The following is a 17,700-nucleotide window of genomic DNA, read 5'->3' as shown; positions in this document are numbered from 1 at the left end:
GGACACACATCAACTTGATCTGAAGATGTGTAAATGATAGGAAACAAATTTAGTATATCACAAAAATTTGATTATACTATATAAAAATAACAAAATTTTTAAGTTTCCTATTGGTGATATTTTAAGGAGTTTTCACCATTCAAAAGATAATATTTATGACTCTGGCAATGGGACAAATTTTCCATTATTCTGAAACTCATGGATATTGGAGAAAATAAAAGTATTTTATCGAACTATACATTTTTACATAATATTAACAAATGTGCACAAATATGAATGTTACGGTAGTTTAGCTCTTACCTAAAAAGGTACAGATCGTACTAAAAAGCTCCTCCTTGTGGAAAAAAATATACCAGTAACTTGCCAAGCCTAAGAATAAAGCTATTTTTTAACAACTAGACTACTATATTGTTTATATAGTCTCCACATTAACGCAACTGCAACCTCTTTCAACCAGTTTACCTTTTCCCTAAACATCACATTTGACTGAATTGTTTGCTGCAATCTCCTTTCAGCATGCACACTGCACTTCCATTCAAACAAACCAAGGCAATCAATATAAATTTGATCCAAATTGCTTAAATCCCCTCATTACACTCTTTCTGACCACAACTCAAGCAGAGCAGCCACACAGCTATACTACATTTCTGATTTATTCATAACAACACATTAAATATTAACCAATAAGAACCAGGTGGCCCCAAAAACGTCACTTAGGGGTCATATTTACGCCAAGACATCCGGAATAATCCTGAAGGGAGCAAGACATAATCCAGCTGCAGTGTGTGAAATGCTCCAGGCAGGATTCACATTGGGATATATGGAGGGAGAGAGACTTTAAAGAAAAACAGGCCTCCGAACCACACAACAGTAAGAAGATTAGAGCAGGGGTAATGTGACAATGTTCAAAAATAGGATGCAGCCGCCAGGATTTGCCAGTCATACGGGTTTCCAGCTCAGTGCCGAAAACACTATCATGGTGCTCCAAATGTTCACACGAGTGTTGAAATGCAGATGAGACACTGCCATACTGGCATATGGGCACTTTTGGGTCAATTACACCAATATCAGTGTGGAAGACAGTTTTATAGTCAATAGTTCTTTTATGTTAAGGCTGGGGCTGTTTAGATTATTTGGTAAATCAATATAAATCATAATTATTCGGGTAAAAATAAAATCATAATTAATCACTCATAAAGTCTGATTTCATAAAGCTGGCTAGATGGTAGAGGAGTGGTAATTTTTTAGACAGTAGCAATGAATTTTATATTGTGGCATCCAAAGACATTTTAGGACTAAAATATGATTTCTCTGAGCCAAAAAGGGTGCATGATAAGCCACATATTCATTTTACAGCCCAGTAATAAAGATACTATTCACGAGAACTGACACATTGACTACAATACAAATTTGTACACTTAATAATGTTACCTTGTACTATTCCAAATTTTAAAAATCTGCTTTCAAAATGTCATTCCATCTTATAGTCTACTAAAACATAAATACATGAAGAAACTTGGCAGTTTTAAATTTTCATAAAGCCTACAGCAATGTGATATGTTGATGTGAGATTTGCTAAAACGGTCACATTTTAATATAGCACTTTTATACCTTTTATGGTATTTTACATCAAAGAACCACTCACCCATTCACACACATACAACAGCATACACAAATACTGAAAGCGAGGTCAGTTAAGTGTCTTGCCCATGGACATGATATTCAGAGACCCGGGATCAGATCACCTACCAAGTGAGCTACTGTTGCACCCATTTTAAATTGTTCTAAAGAGTTTTCTTTTACACTAAGAACAGTGTTTTAGTCACATAACTACAATTAATCTAATTTATAAAATCAGTTTTCAGTTTGTGGTTACTAATTCTCAATATAGTGATTTTTAAATACCATAAGAGCTGTGGCAGCATTATTGATGGTGTGGTTTAGATCAGTCAATACTTTCCCCCAATGCTGCCGGGACAGTGCCAATATATTTTGGCTTTGCGGCTGCAAAGTTTTTCAAAAATCAATTCTTTGTTCAAACCTTGACTCACTCCATAACTGAAATGCTGACATGCACTTACAGTTACACACCACTAGGCCTGTCATGATAACTAATTTTGAAGTGTGATATATTGCTGAAGAAAATATAGACCATAAACGATAATAATGGAACTAATTTATACACTGACACAAGAAACCTAAAGCAGGATTATCCCCCAAAACTTATTCTAAATGTACAATAAGCATGGGCTGCAATAAGGAAGAATGAAACAATAATTTGTTCATATAATTTGTGGTAGAAGATAGTTGTTCATCTTTCAACTGCACCAATTGTAAGGTACTACAAAAAATAAAAAAATAAAATATATATATATATATATATATATATATATATATATATATATATATATATATATATATATATATATATATATATTTTTTTTATATATATTATATATATATTATTTTTTTGAATGATTGTTATAGTAGTCGACAAATATAATATAATATAGTAATTATCATGACAGACCTATAACCACATCATCCTGTTTAAGTTAATTTTGGAGATTACGGTAAAGAAGTTCCCCAAAGTGCAGCACCAAAGCACAGCAAAGCCACAGCAGCCCAAAGCAGGAGGAGCAGTGGAAAAGCATAGGGTTGTTTGCGTAGCACTGGGTACACACCTTGGCATTAATATAGGGGTCAAAGGGCCCACAGCGCTTGAACTCTTTTTGGTCTACACAGCTCTGAGGAAGACACAGGCGCATGATTCGAGTTGAAAACAAGCAATAAACAAACAAATGGTGATCACAGATAGGTCAAACTAAAATGGAGGAAAAACAAGTTAATGTACACAAGTCATGAGGAAAAGAAACTATATAAAAATTAGTTCATAAATGTAATTATGATGTCTTCCATTGCTTGATTCTTTCAGATATGATTATCTAACACTCACAGTGAGTCATATCTCTGATTATGCTGCTCTGTGCAATAGGAAATAATATCAAACATGTGGTTAAAATGGTTAAAGGAGCAGGCACAAGTCTAGCTATGCAAAAGCACATCAGGTTATACATAAACAGACATGATGCTAATGTTAAAATGAGACATATCACGTGGTGCGGACATGCCATGCCAAACGACTATTTGATATAAAATTTATTTTTTTCAAGAGATTTCACTGGAAAGCATTGTAATCACATCATTTCACTAATTATGTCTCAAAAAATAAAAGTAAAGTGAAAGTGAATGTATTTCAGTAGTTCCCAGTAGCAATTATAATTCATCAAAGAGAATGTACAGGTCACATATCTTATGATTGCAGTTCATAAAAATCCAGCAAAAATGTTATGCCTTAAACTAAATAAATCTGTGTTTGCCTTCTATAGATGCGACTGTAGTGCCCCAAAGTAGTCTTAACTTTTGCCTCCACAGGCTACAAACAAAGTGACCAAAGATTTGGTAAAACAAATTATACTTCTGGACTGTTGTCATAATTATAGTTTTTTTTATGAGTAGAGGCAATAAGTGACATTTACACTCCGCAAATTGTATTAAAGAGCACTTATTATGCTATTTTCTGATCTATGTTATAATGTCTTTTCCACATCAAAAACATACCAGGAGTTGTGTTCTGTTTCATTCACACATGTTTAGCACACAAACAAAAAACACTCAGTACAGGAGGTGGTCCACTCTGTTTTTAAACTTCACTCGAATCAGTTAGATAATTTCAGCCCTGGAATCACCAATCTCTACTTAACTAAATGTAAAAGGTAGCAATTCACTTGAAAACTACCACTACATGATATTGCAAGGTGGAACAGAGCTTGACTTTTGGATACTTAGCCAGACTAATAATATAGGATTACACATGTGTGAATGAAACAAAACACAACTCCAGGTATGTTTTTGAGGAAGTAACAATATTATAACATGGCTTAAATTTCACAAGAGCCATTGTTGTGTAATACAGGTCCGTTAAAATAGAAACATGTATACAGCATAACATTTTGGATTAGAACTACTGAAATAAATTTACTTTCCCACTTTACTTATAAATGCACCTCTGTATAAATTCAAATCAAAATAGAAATAGCCAGCCAAACCTGTTCATTGAGCTTGGGGTGTGAGGGTCCCTGGTGTATTAGCATCCGTACTATTTGCTGGTCTCCCTTCCATGCGGCCAGGTGCAGCGGGTAGCAGCCCTTATTGTCGGCGATGTTGGTCAGGGCTTCGTTCCTAAGCAGAGCCTCCACCACCTCGCTGTACACATGGATCAATACACGAGGTTGAGAAAAACCACCATAATGAATGCACCGTCAATAGCTTCATGCTCCCAGTGGGACAGTTGACAGCAGGTCAGTTAAGTGAATGCAACAGCAGTGATTTACCTGTGTCCATTGAGAGCCGCGTGGTGCAGGGGAGTGTAGCCGGTGCTGTCAACGCAGTTCACGTTGGGGCCTCTCCAGATACTGTAGAGAAAAAAAATGTTTTGTTTGTATGTTAGCACGGAATAATTTGGGAAAATGATGTATTGCGATTTTTCTGACAAGCATTACAATTGCAATTAGATTTAACATTTATGGTTTAATAATAAGAATCTGTTCAGTGTTTACATTTTAAACACATCCAGAAGAATTGACAAAAAGACTGAAATATGAACTGGAAAAATTATGAGACACATTTCTGAACATGTTTGTACTGATCAAAGCTACAATATTAGTAGAATTTATGCAGATTAAGACAGGATATTTTGTCATTCGTGGATGAAATGATGGTACTTCAACAACTGGAACCTTTGCCATTTGCTAACCTGTCCTTTTACATTTTAAGTACAAGAAGGCTGAACATTCAAGAGAAGACTAAAAATTCACTTGAAACTAAAAGATCATCAAGATAATCATATGACTATCAGAATATGTTGGTTGAGGTTGAAACTACAGGTTCAGCAGGTTTTATACATCCCCTTAGGCCTTAGCCACAGTGCTGGACATGGTCAGCCATTATTTAAAACACACCTCACACAAACACAGCCAGTCCCTTTGTAAAGTCCGTAAACTGTGGGAGTGATGGCTTTGCACTGATAACCATCTCTGCTTATACCCAAGCAGACCGGTCAAAGGGAACACCAAAACAAGATGGTGGAACAGACATTTGAAAATGATTTAGTAAGGATTAGTCTCATTATTTCTGCTGGTTTAATGGTATAATATGAAATACGATTCAAATTATGAAACACAAACCACAGCAAGGGGTCAAGCAAGCAGTCAACACTAAACCTGGAAACACTAAACACTAAGGACTAGAACAGGATTTTAATATATGAGAAAATGTAGACTACTGCTAATTGTCAATAACAACAGCAACAACAGCAGTGAGTAAATACCTCAGTATCCTACTAATGATATTCAGACGATATTTTGTCCATAAAGATTTGAGTATTAGACAAATATGAAAGAAAAACATGAATTCCAAGATGAGGTTCCCTTTTTATGTTTGATCAGCAACTTACTGATTTACATATAATACCAAATTCTGAAAATGATCAAAACAACATTCACAAAATTATCAGTAATTTGATATAAGACTCAGTGTCCACCTTGAATTTCAACCCTTTCAGGCTTTTACCAAGTATACAAACATTTTATAAATACTAGCTGAAAACTGAAAAATATTTAGCATTCACACAAATATATTCACTGACAGACACAGGACAGACTCAGAGTGGTATAAAAAGGGAGGCAGAGACAGCAGCATCACTGAAGAGCATCTCTCCGCTCAGTTCAGGCTGTCGAGTTGATGTTTAACCCTGACAGTCCTTCAGGTTTAAACTACAACAACAAGATAGTCACAAGAAGAGTAGCAGGAAATGGAAGACAGCTTTTATACTGAGTGCCGACCAGAATCAGGTTGCAGTAGTTTCCATTTTGGCAAAGCATCATCGTATGTGTCAAAGAGGAGAGATGGAGGGAGAGAGGGAGAGGGAGGGGGGTTTAGAAGGATGGAGCAGCTAGACGATGTTGAGATGTGAAAAAGCTTAGCACAGCCTAAATAAATCATGCTGAGGAAATCCCAGCACTGGTGAACCAAATCTAAAGGAGAATTTTATATAGGAGTGAATGAGGGCTAGGTCAGGAAACTAACATAGATGAAAGCATCAAATGCATTTGAATACAATATGCAGGCATGTTAAATGTTCAGAAAGGTTGTAATATAAAGAAACAGCCAGATATGTGTCATTTTGTTTAATATAGAATTGGAATATAACTGAATGAGATGAGACATGAGATTGATTCCACAAGAAAAAGACAAGAATTTCAAATTTTGTATACATTAATTCAAATACTTCCATATTTATTAAAAATAGATATCATTAATGGATTTTATTTTTGAATTATGTATACAAATCTTAAATCTTTATTTCTGGAACACTTAAAAAAAAAAAAATCTGACATTTTCATCTTGAGAATTCTTGTGGCATAGGATCTTCTCTCATCCTTAACCATTTCATTTGAGACTATTTTCAAACGAAATACACACAAGTCAGGTGATATAGTGAATTGAGATGTAGTATAATTTGGACTTGCATCTGAGTGAGAAAAAAAAAAGAGAGAAAACAATCAATATAACAGCATGTCCATATAGTGTCATCACTGAAGGTGTAGCAGACAAAGACTCCACTAACATTGGACACATTCTTGGTGCTGTGTTTTGCAATAGCCATCTCTGTTTGTGTCCCTCCACATCCATCTCCCATAAAGAGTGTGGAGGAGCAGCCTACAATTACACAGTCAGAGGCGTCGCATTAAACAAGTGTCTCACAGAGCTCCACGGACAACACAACAATGGAGTCGACAACAGGCAGGACCGATCCAGACCGCGCAGACCCAGGCTATTCTCAAAGCAGACTCTCATGTTAGCCAGGCCGCTGTAAATACAGACAGATCAAAAGCAGGGCGTTCAAACAGGAAGTACAGCAATGGGAAAACGTAGGAGGAAATACTTAGGATTGATAAATGTGAGTCTGCAAAGGGAAAAATGTGAAAGTGACAATTAGAGCGGCTCCAGCGCCTCACAGGGTCTGCAGAGTAGGGCTGGGCGATACAGTGATAAAAATCTAATGGTTATCTCATTCCTGGGGCAATATGCTTTGTTGATAAAATTACAATTGTAAATCACAGATTTTTGGTTGTGGTCAGCATCAGCAATGGTCCTCATGAGTGACAGGTATATTTAACCAAATGCAATGAATTGTGAACTTTCAGAAGAAGCAGATGTCATTAGAAACCTCATCAAGGCAATATAAAAAGATACTAATCGTAAAAGAAACCATGATATAAAATTTTTGACAGCTCGTCTATCCCTACTAGGCAGCATCTTGCAGATAAAAGCATAGACCTCTATGTTGCATAACTGTGAATCTGGGGCAGCACGGTTTGCAGCAACAGCCCATAAACAAATTAACATTAGCAGAAGTGGAGACCTCAGTCAGGCACAGGCGATCACCATACAGCAGAGGAAATGCAGGCAAATGCGTAAGATGCATAAATAACAACTGTGATGTATTGCAGTGATTGCCATGATCAAGCAATTCTGTTTGGGGCCACAACATGAAGCAAAGAGAAGGCCAACGCGTTATGAATCACAGGGTTCATACATCTATGATGTCTCTGCACCTACGCAGGATTGGGCAGTGCCCCTTATCACGGTAGTGTTGCCCCTAAATTGGGTGTGATCCTTGTGTCAGTGAGTGTCAGGTCGTCCTCTCAGGTCTTTGGCAGTGTGGCACAGAGGGGCATGAGTCAGACTTCATCCTCTTACTCTCCACAGCCCTGTGGCAGGGGCAGCTTAGGGCCTGTGGTGGGGCAGGGGCACCATGGATTTAGTTTGGGAGGGGACACATTCATGTGAACGGAGGAATGCCTATTAGAAAGACTGTGCTAATCCTTAATTTCCCTGAGGGAATATCAGGGGATGAACATGAAGTTTGAAAGATTCTGGAGGGCTGTTATCATACAAAGCCTAGCCTACGAGAGAGGGACAGAGAACACAACTGTCTTTTATCTTTGATATTTTAGAAACATTCACCTACAATGTAACAGTGTTATTACAAAGTATAAGTGAAAGAAAGATTTACAACCTTTTATTGATTTAAAAATGTTCTTAAATTGCCAGGCATGTTTGCTTTTTTGTTAAACATCATCCTTATATAGACTCTTGTCTGACAACAGTATTTCTATTGCAGAATACTATTTGACCATTACACAATGTGTCTGTGAGTAAAACCCTGTGTGTGTATGTTTATGTGCCAGAGGAGCCTCCAGGTGCACAGCCGGGTCATATAAAGAGATTCAGCAATGGTGCGTTGGAGCTGTGTCCACTCTGAGGATTAGACATGTCCAGGGCACTGTGCCCAGCTCAGACTGGCACACGTCAAGCACAGGACGCAGTCATTATAATGGACAAAGCTGAGCTGCACAGCCACCCTGCTGCAGAGACCAGAGCAAGAACATGTCCTCCTAAACAGAGGAAGTGCTAAATAAAGTCAGACAAATTAAAACATTTTACTGTAAACAGACAGACAGAATGTGTGAATATGGAAATGTTTAGTTGTCTAGTTTGGTTACAAAAACTTTGGAGCATTTCTTCATTCTTCACCCTCCCATAGGAGAGCATAAAGCCGGTTGATATAGTGATTTGCTTAGCCACTATGCTTAGTCAGGCTAAAGCGGCAGACCAAGTATAGTTTTTCCCTCACAGAGAGGTGGGCAGACTGGTATTTTATATGATGATTGAGCTGATCTGTTTCCTGTGCAGGCCTGCTGAGGCTCTGCAGTGTGTTTGTCATTTAGAAAGCAGTGAGGCCCAGCAGGTGGTCTCCAGACACAGAGAGAGAGACGCCAGCACAAAGCCAAAGCGTGCACACATCTGTACAAGTGACCACCTCAGCAGTGAAAGCAGCAGAGTGGATTTGATCAGACTAAACCCAAAAAATTTAAGCTTTTAGAAAATCAGCTATAATGACATGGGAGGGGGTGGTCGGGAGGGGGCTGATCCTGCGGGTGGGGCCCAGGCCTTTAGTTGTGAGAGGATTTTGTAAAGAAAGAGTTCCAAACAGACTCCACAGGGGAGCAGCACCTCAGCAGCCTCAGCTCCATTTGTCCCTTTGTTATTCTAAGGCAGAAGAGGCACAACTGATGCAAACAACTTCCATTACACACGTCACTTAGGTTTGTTTAGTGTTGTCACGATTATTTCAAACTCGATTTTGATATTGACTCAATATTAATTATGTTACCTCAATAAAGATTTAAAAAACACTCCTTTTGTAGTAATAGAATGTTTGGTTTACACTGAAGACCTTATACAACTTCTGATTAAGCTGTCCTGTGAATGCGACTGTTTTTGTATTGGTACTTCTTCAGATTTGTATCTAGTTCTCGTACTAGTAGTATTCGTATTGGATTTTCTAAACTCAATAATGCTTCTTAAAAAGTCAAAATCACATTTACAGCTAAAGTCAATGTGTTATTTTCCAAAGAAAGTGTACACAAATTGTAATGATGCTAAGCTAACCTTTTATTTATAAGCAACCAGATTTTAACTCCCAGATCAGAAAACACAGCTCAACATTACTAGTCACTAAATAGTATGTAGGGGTTTAATATGGTCCTATCATAAGCTCTTCCTCCCAAGTTTATTTGTGTCTTTGGTGATGTCCAGTTCAGCTGTATGAAATATATGTATATGTATTTTTTATTAATGTAATGTTTTTAGGTTAGCTCAATATCTATCGCTTGAACCTTTACTTTGCAATAATGGGGACTTTTAATTTTTCTCTGATAAGATTTAAAAAGGTCAGCAGGTATGACTCAATAGACACTTGTGTTGCCACGATACTAAAATTTCATGCTTGAATTTCATATTAAGAAAAAGGCCTGATACTCAATACCTGTTAGGAGCCTTTATCAAATAACAAAAGAAAAATGCAGACAGTAGTTGAACATTGATAGAGAGCATTAGTCAGCGTGAGTGACCCTGCTGCGTACACATATGTGGAATTCATCATTCATACTGAGAGCTGCTCTGCCTGCTGTCTACGGCTCCACTAACACATGTCCCAAACATTGTACGGAGCAAAACATCACAAATTCAGATGCTCGGGGAATGCTAACATGGCAGTGTCAGATTTCCCAGCTTCCACTCCTCTCTCCTGCGACAGGTCAAAGGTCAGCAGTTAAACGCCAGTGCCTCTGGTTTTTACTTCAGCTCAGGTGCCAGGTGCGGAAGAATGCAAAGAATTCCATGTAGGCCCTAAACTGTTATTACTCAGACTGGAGAGATATCTTCTGTAAACATTGTTATACAATGAACTTTACATTAGCATTACACAGATTCTACACTGAAACGTTAGTTAGTTGAACTACTAATACTACTACTATCAACTTTGAAAGTGCCAAAGGTCAAAAACAACTCAGAGAATGAACAGAGAGAAAACTGGTTTGTGTGGAACTATTTTTGAGTAAATTAAATAAAAATCTAATATTAAATGGTGACCATGTCTTTATTACTGCCTGCAGATATTTGAAATGCTGTGCTAGTGGTCCCGTTCAAGATGTGTGTAAAATCCCTCAGCCTCAGCCTGTTCAAGATAGTCCGTAGTCTTATTGAGTCTATTACACAAAACAAAACACTGAAACTTACAAACAAGGTAATATAAAAACTACGGTAGTAATCACAATAAACAATCTTTAAAAGTTTACAATAAAACAAATTCTTATTAATCTATAATTTCCTAAAACCCCAGTTAATTCAATGTTAAATCATCAATAACTTGAATATATTCATAATTGCCTGTTTTTGTCATCTAGGCTACTGTCACACACTCAAACTGTATGGTTCCTCCTGACAAAGACAAACAAAATGGCTGAGAATGTGGGAGGGGAGTCATCCATCTAAGCTCCCAGTGCGTCTGTCCAGAGCTCCATGCATTCCTCTGTTAATTTTCCCTCAGTGAACTGACCACACTGTCCCTGCTCCACTGGCCCCACCTCCGGAACAATCACATCTGCATCTGCTCGGAGAAACCAAGAACCGGAAGTACTTAAACTCCCTTTTGGCAATACCAGGACCAGAGGTATCAGAGGTGGGCTAACAGACATGGTACTCAAGAAGGAGAACTTTTACTGCAAAACAAAATAATACTCAAGATAGAAATCCAAATAACTGCTCAAGTAAAAGTCAAAAGACAAAATACATAATTCTATCGAAGAACTATGTGGAACATCTGCTTACTGTTTTTCATTTTGGTAACATGAGACAGACAAATCATAGATTGAGCAAATTCTCGTATTCCCAGCTAAACGATCAAAAATAAAGAACACCATTTTAGGTAAGGTGCAGGACACATTAAAACCATAAAATCATCTAATTTATAAAACAGACATTTAACTTGAGTAGCCACAGTAGCTATTTTGGATACTATAATTATTGAAATGAGAAGATAAAAGTACTGTGATATATATTCAGTAATAAGCCTGTCATGATAATTACTATAACAGTATTCAATACATGAAAGCTTGAACAATATATTTTTGAACACACTATTTATCTTGTGTACAGTTTCTTTGCAATAATGGGGAGGTTTTTGTTATTTTTGTGGTAAAATGATAAGATTTGAATTGTAAAAGATTGCTTAAGTAACTTTAATGGCTAATTATTGCTTTATTCTGCTATTTATTTGTTTCAGCTCTTTTATTGTCATAAAGTAGTTTCTATATTATTGTTTATCATGATGTGTATAACAATATACCATGTTTCAAAATTTGTTATCATGACAGGCCTATTTAGTAAAATGTAATCAAAATAAATGTAACCGAGTAGACATAACTCATTATTACCCCCCACTTCTGGTTAAGTGAAAATACAGTATGCAAAACCAAGACCAACTGTGTAAACAATAACAATGCAGAGTGGGTGTGACAACAACTGTAGCTGACCCCGTGTGGGTTTGACCGTGACCGCTCAGAGGGGTCCAGGCCCTGCCCAGCTCACTGAAGTGCTAATGGAGCGCTGTGTAGCAAATGTTTAGGGGCGGCTGTGGTGTTAAACAAACCGGGGTCAGTCCCATGTGTCCCTCAGCAACCGCTGCTGAAGCATCCTCCTGGGAACGCCGGCATTCCATGGAGCAAAGCTGGTTACAAAAACACCACAAGTTCTGACAAGCAGCCCATTCCTGAGCAACAACGCAAAAAAGTCTATCAGAGAAGCATAGTCCACACGGCTTGGGACTATCAAATAGATTAGGGTTTTTAATGCAGTGTAATGAGTGAGGGCTTTGTGTATTCTGGAAAACAGCTTAAATCTGTCAACTTGATAAAAGGGTTTCATGACTGCTGAAATATTGTGTTGGAGTCTGACATCTGATTCTGAAAACACAAGTCACAGATAAGGGGTCAGTGTTGTTTTGCTTGTTCCTCCTGCCATGTCTGCCAATATGTTAAATGAGATATTCAGTTGTCATGCCAGTCATGTCAGTTCAGTCAATGTTACTGTTAAAGCAAATAAGCATTGTATGCAATATTACAATTGAGCATAGCTCCTACCAAGATTTGTGTCTTTATTTTGTCTGATTAAAAAATTTATAAAATAAAAATGTCTTTCAGTAATATTTTTTGAACAAGAATTCTTGCCATGAAAAAAGTTTACTTTCTTCCTCGCAAGTCTAACAGACAATTATCTATGGAATTCTCAATTAAAAAGACCCATGAATATCACTGACAATTAGAAATCACTGAATGCTGATATCAGTTAAAACAATTAATCATACTGACTTTAATTGTGCACTAGACTGGAAACACCAGAACTGCCTTGTCTGGTTTAAGTATCCAGCATTGCCAATACTATGTTACAGAATATTATGTCATAGCTCATAGCATAGTTCCAATCATGTGTATCTGAACATTAGATTGTTTCAGTTTCACTAATATCCCTCTGTTTTGGGTGCAACAAATACAATACATTATTATTAGACAAAGAGCAGACGAGAAAGTGAAAGAAACTTTTTTCCCACAAAACCAATCTCCCCTGACAGGATTAAAACACAACTGCAAACACTGGATGAGAAATGTTATTGGTAGCAACACACAGCAGTCAACTAAGTCAGTGGAGCCTTGAAATAAAGCCACCATGATCTAGATTTTCAGATTAGCAAAATAAATCAAAACAATAACAACCTTACAACATTATCTTTGCTTTGGTATGTAAGCCAAAGCCCAACTAATTGACCACATTACTATTTAATTTATAGTTGAGCTGCCATTGCCAAACACTGATTGCCTAAGTCAGAATAGATGACACAATGGGCCTGTCAGTCCAACAGATCTGCAGCAATAGATGAGACAAGCTGTGACTGCATGACATTACTGAATTGGATTTCCGATTAGGAAGGTTTAATGTAATTATCTTGAGTACACTGGGCAGACTGAACTAAGTAACACACAGTGATGGTTGAATGCTTCACCTCCGGGCATCACAGCGACTCTGTTCTTCAAGATGGAGGTGGTTTGAGTGCGGTTCCCATGGGAGCAATAATCTGTTTTGATTGACAGTCAGCGCATCTGCATGTGATCAGTATTAAAATCAGGCTGGGGAAAGCAACATGCATTAATCATATGCCCTTGTTGGCTATAACTTGACAATGACTGTGTAACCACCTCAGTGCAAGAGGTATGGCATTGGCCATACCATAATACAGGATTTCTGTTGCAGAAGCTTGCAGACAGATGCAGTGGTGTTGTGCATGTAACTGTTCTTATAAATAGTAGAGATAGTATCAAAGAGGCAGAAGAAAAACAGGCCTTATTATGGCAATGTTTGTGGGCAAACATTTGGTTCCTCCTTTGTATGTCAATTAAGAATTCAACAATTTAAAAGGCATTACAAAGTAGTATTATAAATATTATTGATGGTTGGTCAAAACAACCATAATGTATTTAAAATATAAACATTCTTAACATTAATTTTCTTTGTTGTCTGTGTGAAAAGCTCATCTGACAGGTCTACAATTTGAATGAGTTAAGGTGTTTTCGGGGCTGAAACTACTGAGCAAACCACTGAAACCTTAGATGTGGTGTGCAACTGTGCAAGTATAAAACCACAACCAATGGGCCTATTTAACAAAACCATAGTCTACCACTATTTGTTCAATGACTTGGATAGGACACTGGCTGTATTGATCTATTCCCAATGAATTCTTGCATAGACTGGTCATTTACCGTTACCTGAACTACATGTGGAGATTATTTATACATCACAGGGCTAATGTACTTTATGCAACTCATGGCTGGAGAAGCTAACAAAGACGCAGCACTACGTTGGACAGTGTCAAGCCCCAAAGAAAGCATTGCTGTATTGAACTAGCTAACCTGTTCACAAGTGGTAAGACGCACAAGCTTTACGCAAACGAAAACGTAAACCTTCAAGTAACATCCAAGACTCAGCTTCCTAGTCTATTCCCAGTCATCCCTTTCTTCCATATGTCCAATGTGGAGCCTTACCTAAGCAGACTAGAGAGCGTGTGAGAGGAGGTGCCGCTGTTGCCGCTTCCCCCGGTGCCAGAAGATCCACCGCTAGCGCCAGCCGACTGCCTCTTCCCCGATAAAAGCTTTTCCACGGCAGCAAGATTTCCCGTGCGAGCCGCTTCGAGTAGCTCCTGCTCCTTCCCCATCGCGGATCTCAGACAAAATCAGAGAAAGGCGCGGGGAAGAGACAGGAAGAAGGGGTTTAGGTTGTGGTTAGTGAAATTCCTGTATGATTCCCGTTTTCTCGCTGCGTCCTCGGTTGTACCAAAAGGAAAAAAGCGCCCTTCTCCGCCGCTCTATCTGCCGCCTGTACCAATCCACGGTGCCGCTAGTATCCACAAGAGAAAAGTTTCGTACGGCAGTCGGCAGCCCAGTACCATGGACGAACAAACTTCCTCTGACCAGGCCCCCTGAGCTTGGTCCGTCACTTCCTTGAAACTACCCTTTCTTTCTGCATCTCCAACGCAAAACCCCACTGCGCTCTCACCGTGCTCTGCTCTTCCCCCGCCCTGCAGGCGTTTCATGGGGAAAGGTGGTAGAGGCGACTGGGTTAATTTGGGCATTTGGTTTATGGGTTTTGTTTCTTAGTGTTATAACAGTTTTACTATCCTTTATTATAAAATTTTTAAAAAGTAACTTTTGTGGTATCAACCCCGCAGTTTCTCCGTCAAAACAGGACACTTGAAAGGGTATTTTATTTCAATAAGTTTGTTTTATATTATTGTAGTGTTCACATTTTATGACCAATCGATTTTTTCTATGACAAAAAATAAAAGATAAGAACAATAAACTATGTTGACTTTGTGTTTCCTCTGAGTATCAATAAAGTTATTTGAAACCGGAAGCGGAAGTAAACATAAGAAATCAAAAGGGAAAATGCCGTGGACACCAATTTTCGAAAATCGTAACATGACTACAGTATGAGGCCAAGATAAGATTAAAATGTTTTAGCCGAGTTTAACGTGCAAACCTTTTGATAGCTATTATAACTATTTGATAGCTTGCGTGTGGAATTTGAATCCAGCTTTCAGAAAGTGAGTTCATTATTGTTAACTAGCTGTTGTCAGCGTCAGGCTACAGAAAAGGTAAGTGCAGATTTGATTTAAGTACTACATCATATGCGTTAATAATAACGTATAAATATTTTTTTCCATATCGTCGTCTGATTTCATCCCTTGCATGTTACAGTGTGGCAAGTGATTTTGTGGGCTTTGTCCATCATGGCAGACCCGGCAAGAATAAAACCGGAGGAGACTCCTGAGAATATATCTACCTCCTCACTCAAGGAAGAGGAACATCCAAAGTCAGATTATCAGCAAGAAAATGTCCAAGAAGTAGCCAGGCCTGTTGAAGAAATCAAAGAGTTAGAGTCTACAGAGCAGCCTAAATCAAGTGTTAAAGCTGTAGGTGTTTTTCCATTAAATGTAGTGTTTGTGTTTTTATGCCATGAATATTAGGATAAATCTGTGTTTTACCATGTGAACATTACTCCCAAGGAACCAGCTCCTGCTGTTGCTGAAGAGTATGAAAGCACCTCTGGTCAGCCTTCCTCTAAAAGACTGAAGGTAGAGCCCAGTCCTGCTCCTGGCCCTTCTACAGGCCCAGCTCCAGGTCCTGCTCCTGGTCCAGTTACAGGATCAGCTCCAGGTACTGCTCCAGGCCCAGACAAGAAGAAGGAGAAGCGCCACAAAGTAGACGAGGATGAGATTCAGAAGATGCAGTAAGTTTTCCAGGTTATAATTGATTGACTTGCAAGGACAACTTTTGTTTGTTAAACAATGTCGACATTACAGTGTTGCAATGCATGGGTCAAGAACAGCAGGGAAATGGGATGCAGTCAAGATCAAGATAAATTATACAATAAAGATTTAAAGACAAAAAGTAACTAACACAACACTGCAGGTAAACTGATTTCAGTATATTACATTTTTTGTAGACTGAAGTCACTTTACCTGCTATTTACTCTTATCCACATGCTGCACTGTTCTTAACCACAGTCAGAGCCACTTATTGTGCAAAGTTTTTGGTTTTACTCTGCTGACAAAGTTTTTGTTTATTGTAAATTGTTATAGTATCATTTGTTTTGATCAAGATGGCATCTTTGATGGCATGTTCCTATTTTCCTGCAGCAGTAATATGCAATGAAGATATATATTGATTGATGATATGATAATAAGATGAGCTCTGTCTCATGCAATTAGAGGAGGGATACGTGGTCCTGTTTCTGAAAGTCAATCATGTCAACTCAATATGTGCAAAAATATTTTGTATTAAAATTAACATGGGTTTTGTGTTAGGGTTTTAGTTTCATCCTTTTCTGAGGAGCAACTGAATCGTTATGAAATGTACAGACGATCTGCCTTCCCTAAAGCTGCCATTAAGAGGGTAAAACTTCAGAGTTGAATTTAGATCTTCCTGTGTTCTTGTGTTTCCTAATATTATAAAAGTAATCAATTTTCTTTGTCTTCATGTTCAGCTCATTCAGTCTATAACAGGATCATCTGTATCCCAGAATGTTGTAATTGCCATGTCCGGTATAGCAAAGGTTTTTGCTGGGGAAATTGTTGAAGAAGGTAAGCATTAAAGATAGAGTAACAACATGAGAAATATAATCAACATGAATGCGTAATTCATTATGTGATTTACCCACCCAGCTTTAGACGTCTGTGAGAAGTGGGGAGACACACCACCACTGCAGCCCAAACACATGAGGGAGGCAGTGAGGAGGTTGAAAAGTCGTGAACAGATTCCAAACACAAAGCATAAAAATATTATTTTTCATTGATGAAAAATACAATATTGGCATGTACTAGTGTTTATTCATTGTGTTTATGATGAGTAGCATTCTACGATGGATCAGTTCTTGTAAAAATGTGTTTGCATATTGCACAAATAAGTTTGTTTTAAGTATAACAACAATAAAAAACACATTTGTATTTCCTATTTGGGAGGGTTTTTAAAAATATGATTTCAAGTATATGTATTTATGTTTGACTTTAAAAGTTGTAACAGTCGAGGCTACTTTGATAACTAATACATTACCAAGTTAAATAATTAATAAACAGTAATCAACTTTTTTTCCAACACATATTTATTTTATCTTCCAAAAGAAAAT

At 37.8% G+C, this 17,700-nt stretch overlaps 2 protein-coding genes across 3 annotated transcripts in view; one reads left to right on the top strand and one right to left on the bottom strand.

Annotated features, from left to right (window-relative positions):
• Nucleotides 1-15,062, bottom strand: part of LOC110164603 (ankyrin repeat and SAM domain-containing protein 1A) — a 60,354-nt gene extending 45,292 nt beyond the window's left edge. The window contains exons 1-4 of one of the 2 annotated variants that reach the window (XM_055165722.1): nt 14,562-15,062; nt 4,395-4,475; nt 4,110-4,266; nt 2,685-2,747 (exon numbers count right to left, since the gene is read on the bottom strand). In XM_055165722.1, the coding sequence (XP_055021697.1) occupies nt 2,685-2,747; nt 4,110-4,266; nt 4,395-4,475; nt 14,562-14,731 (471 nt within the window). In that variant the 5' untranslated portion in view covers nt 14,732-15,062. The remainder of the gene's footprint in view (nt 1-2,684; nt 2,748-4,109; nt 4,267-4,394; nt 4,476-14,561) is intronic. The other variant, XM_055165723.1, reaches the window with a different exon arrangement.
• Nucleotides 15,063-15,418: 356 nt separating this feature from the next.
• Nucleotides 15,419-17,528, top strand: taf11 (TAF11 RNA polymerase II, TATA box binding protein (TBP)-associated factor). Its single transcript, XM_020929986.2, has 6 exons — nt 15,419-15,670; nt 15,774-15,988; nt 16,082-16,305; nt 16,883-16,970; nt 17,062-17,158; nt 17,240-17,528. The coding sequence occupies exons 2-6, from the start codon at nt 15,806-15,808 to the stop codon at nt 17,368-17,370; spliced, it is 723 nt and encodes a 240-aa protein (XP_020785645.1). The 5' UTR covers nt 15,419-15,670; nt 15,774-15,805; the 3' UTR covers nt 17,371-17,528.
• The last annotated feature ends 172 nt before the right edge of the window (nt 17,529-17,700 follow it).

The sequence above is a fragment of the Boleophthalmus pectinirostris genome, unplaced genomic scaffold (genome assembly GCF_026225935.1).
Source record: "Boleophthalmus pectinirostris isolate CB_2022bp ecotype Guang Dong unplaced genomic scaffold, ASM2622593v1 HiC_scaffold_8, whole genome shotgun sequence".
In the NCBI taxonomy this organism is placed as follows: domain Eukaryota; kingdom Metazoa; phylum Chordata; class Actinopteri; order Gobiiformes; family Gobiidae; genus Boleophthalmus; species Boleophthalmus pectinirostris.
The sequence above is the reverse complement of the archived record's forward strand: the minus strand, read 5'-3'. Positions and strand labels throughout refer to the sequence as shown.